General features: G+C 40.2%; 1 protein-coding gene across 1 annotated transcript; it reads right to left on the bottom strand.

Moving 5' to 3' along the window:
* Positions 1 to 1,488: 1,488 nt before the first annotated feature.
* On the bottom strand, positions 1,489 to 1,942 carry LOC126489596 (60S ribosomal protein L6-like; the record flags this gene model as incomplete). The annotated part of the gene is made up of 1 exon (XM_050123939.1): positions 1,489 to 1,942. A coding segment is annotated over one exon (405 nt), but the record flags the coding sequence as incomplete, so codon positions are not given.
* Between the last annotated feature and the right edge of the window lie 244 nt (positions 1,943 to 2,186).

The following is a 2,186-nucleotide window of genomic DNA, read 5'->3' as shown; positions in this document are numbered from 1 at the left end:
GTCCCCAACACCCCAGCCACTTGGCTAGCTCATGCCCGAAATAACAACACACAAACTGTATTCATTTAAGAACTGCTTGGCCCATGCACTCTAGCCCTTACAGGCTAATTCTCGCACCTGGACTAGCCCATTTCTAATGATGTGTGTAAGCACCCCAAGGTGTGCTTTCCGGGAAGATTCTAGCCTAAGTCCATTGTAGGTTGCAGCTGCCTGGGAGAGCAGAGCATGGCGGCTGTCCGGTCCCTCTGGAAGCAGCGCAGAGACTGACCTCATCTCTGATTCTTTTTGTCTGATCTCCAGACCCTTTTCCTTTTACTGGGTTGCCTTGTCCAGCCTGATGTGAGAGTCGGTACCTCGTCTTATTATAATTTGCTATGCTGTGCTTGGTTGATGTATCTGGGAGGCCTGATCTTTTCTAAAGGAAAACAGAGGAGCAATGGATCTGGGAGTAAGAGGAGGTAAGTAGAGGGTGGACTGGGAGGAGTGGAAAGAAGAGAAACTGTAGTCAAAAGAAATACATTGTGACTTACCTATAAGATGGAATAAGTAGTCAAAATAAATGAGTTTTAAAGTCATGTGACTATTATTGTGTTCCAAAAAGACATAGGCCTATGCCCTCTTAATTTTTTCTCAATTGCGGTTCAAATTTGTTTGTTTGTTTGTTTGTAAGAAAGCTGTGTTGAAATACCAAACATAAGCACTAATCATGTACTGTGAGAACAGTTTTCTGTTCCTTGTGTGTGACTATACTGTTCTGTGGTGAGGCACAGCTTACAAAACTTCCCATGTACGGCTAGAGACTACTGAAGTCCTCAGCTCAACTGAGCCTCTTGACCTCAGGTCTGTGTGCAGCCAGCCTTGCTGCATTCCTCAAAAGCTGTACCCCTCCCAGCTCACTGGTCCACCCGCATCACTAAGAGTCACTAACAATATCCTGCTATTGCTCTTCTCAAGTGCACCATCAATGCAGTCCCCAACATCTTTCTGAATATATGAATTCCCATCAGCATATGGCTTTTCAAACATTTAACTGAAACACTACTACTAGGAATCAGCGAGAATGTGATAGCATCTTTGAAATAGATTGTGTTGATCCAAATATTTCTTTCCATTCAAGCCAATTATTTAAAATAGAATACTTGAAAGCTTACTACCAGTATATCCGATAATAAACTTGATTTTAATGCACTTTATAACTTTTTAAATATTTCATGTCATTTTACATATTTCTTTTTTATTAAGTATTTTTTTAGTTATACAGAACAGCCAAGGCTAACCTAGAATCATTGTCTATCCTGTTTAGTACCCAGGTACTAAGATGATAAGCTGTGTCACCAAAACGGTCTTGTTTAACTTCTTTTTAAGTAGTTATTTTTAAAACATTTGTTTCATGAAACCAAGAAATAAGATGCTACATAGCAAAAGAAAGAAAACAAAAAAAAAAATAGAAGAAAATGTACAGCTGCATTTGTGCTCATTTCTTTTTTTTTTTATTTTTTTTTGACACATAAAGTTGTTTAATTAGGTTGTCAGCAATTTAGAAAACCAGTTTGTGAGGATACATCCCGTTCGTCAGACAGAACTGAGAGCGCAGGTAGCCCTGCAGCTGAGGAACAGCTTTGATCTTTAGCAGAATCTGCGAGTCCACCGCTTTCTGATCAGCCTTGCGCTGCTCTGTAATCTCATATTTCTCCTTCTCTGTGTCAAAAATCTCGCCCTCCTTATGCCTGGGCTTACGCAGCTGCTTTTTCTTGAAGTAAGCATCAGTCAGGTGTTTGGGGATTTTAACTGTGCTGATATCAACTTTTGTAGAGGTGGCGATGACAAATTTCTGATGTGTTCTTCTCAAAGGAACTCTGTTGAGGGCAAGAGGTCCTGTCACAAGCAGCAAAGCACTGCCCAGTTGCTTCAGGAAAACCACTCTCTTGCCCCTGTGGCGCCATCATCTTTTTAATTTTTTTATTATTATAATTTCTTGCTTTTATACATCTTCTAAGAAGGCTTGAAAAAGTTGTCATACTAGGAAATCTGTTCTCAGAACAATCTGGAAGACAGTCTCTCTGTGCCGCTGGGCAGCCTGAGTGGAAACATATTAAGGCCAGTGTAGAAGCTGAGACCAGAAGATTGGTCTCATGTTATTTTATTTCGAAGGATGACAAGAAAAGGTGGTTTAGTAAATAATTTAA

This window comes from Alexandromys fortis, unplaced genomic scaffold, assembly GCF_014885135.2.
Source record: "Alexandromys fortis isolate MF-2015 unplaced genomic scaffold, M_Fortis_MF-2015_v1.1 scaffold_211, whole genome shotgun sequence".
NCBI classification, from domain to species: domain Eukaryota; kingdom Metazoa; phylum Chordata; class Mammalia; order Rodentia; family Cricetidae; genus Alexandromys; species Alexandromys fortis.
The sequence above is the reverse complement of the archived record's forward strand: the minus strand, read 5'-3'. Positions and strand labels throughout refer to the sequence as shown.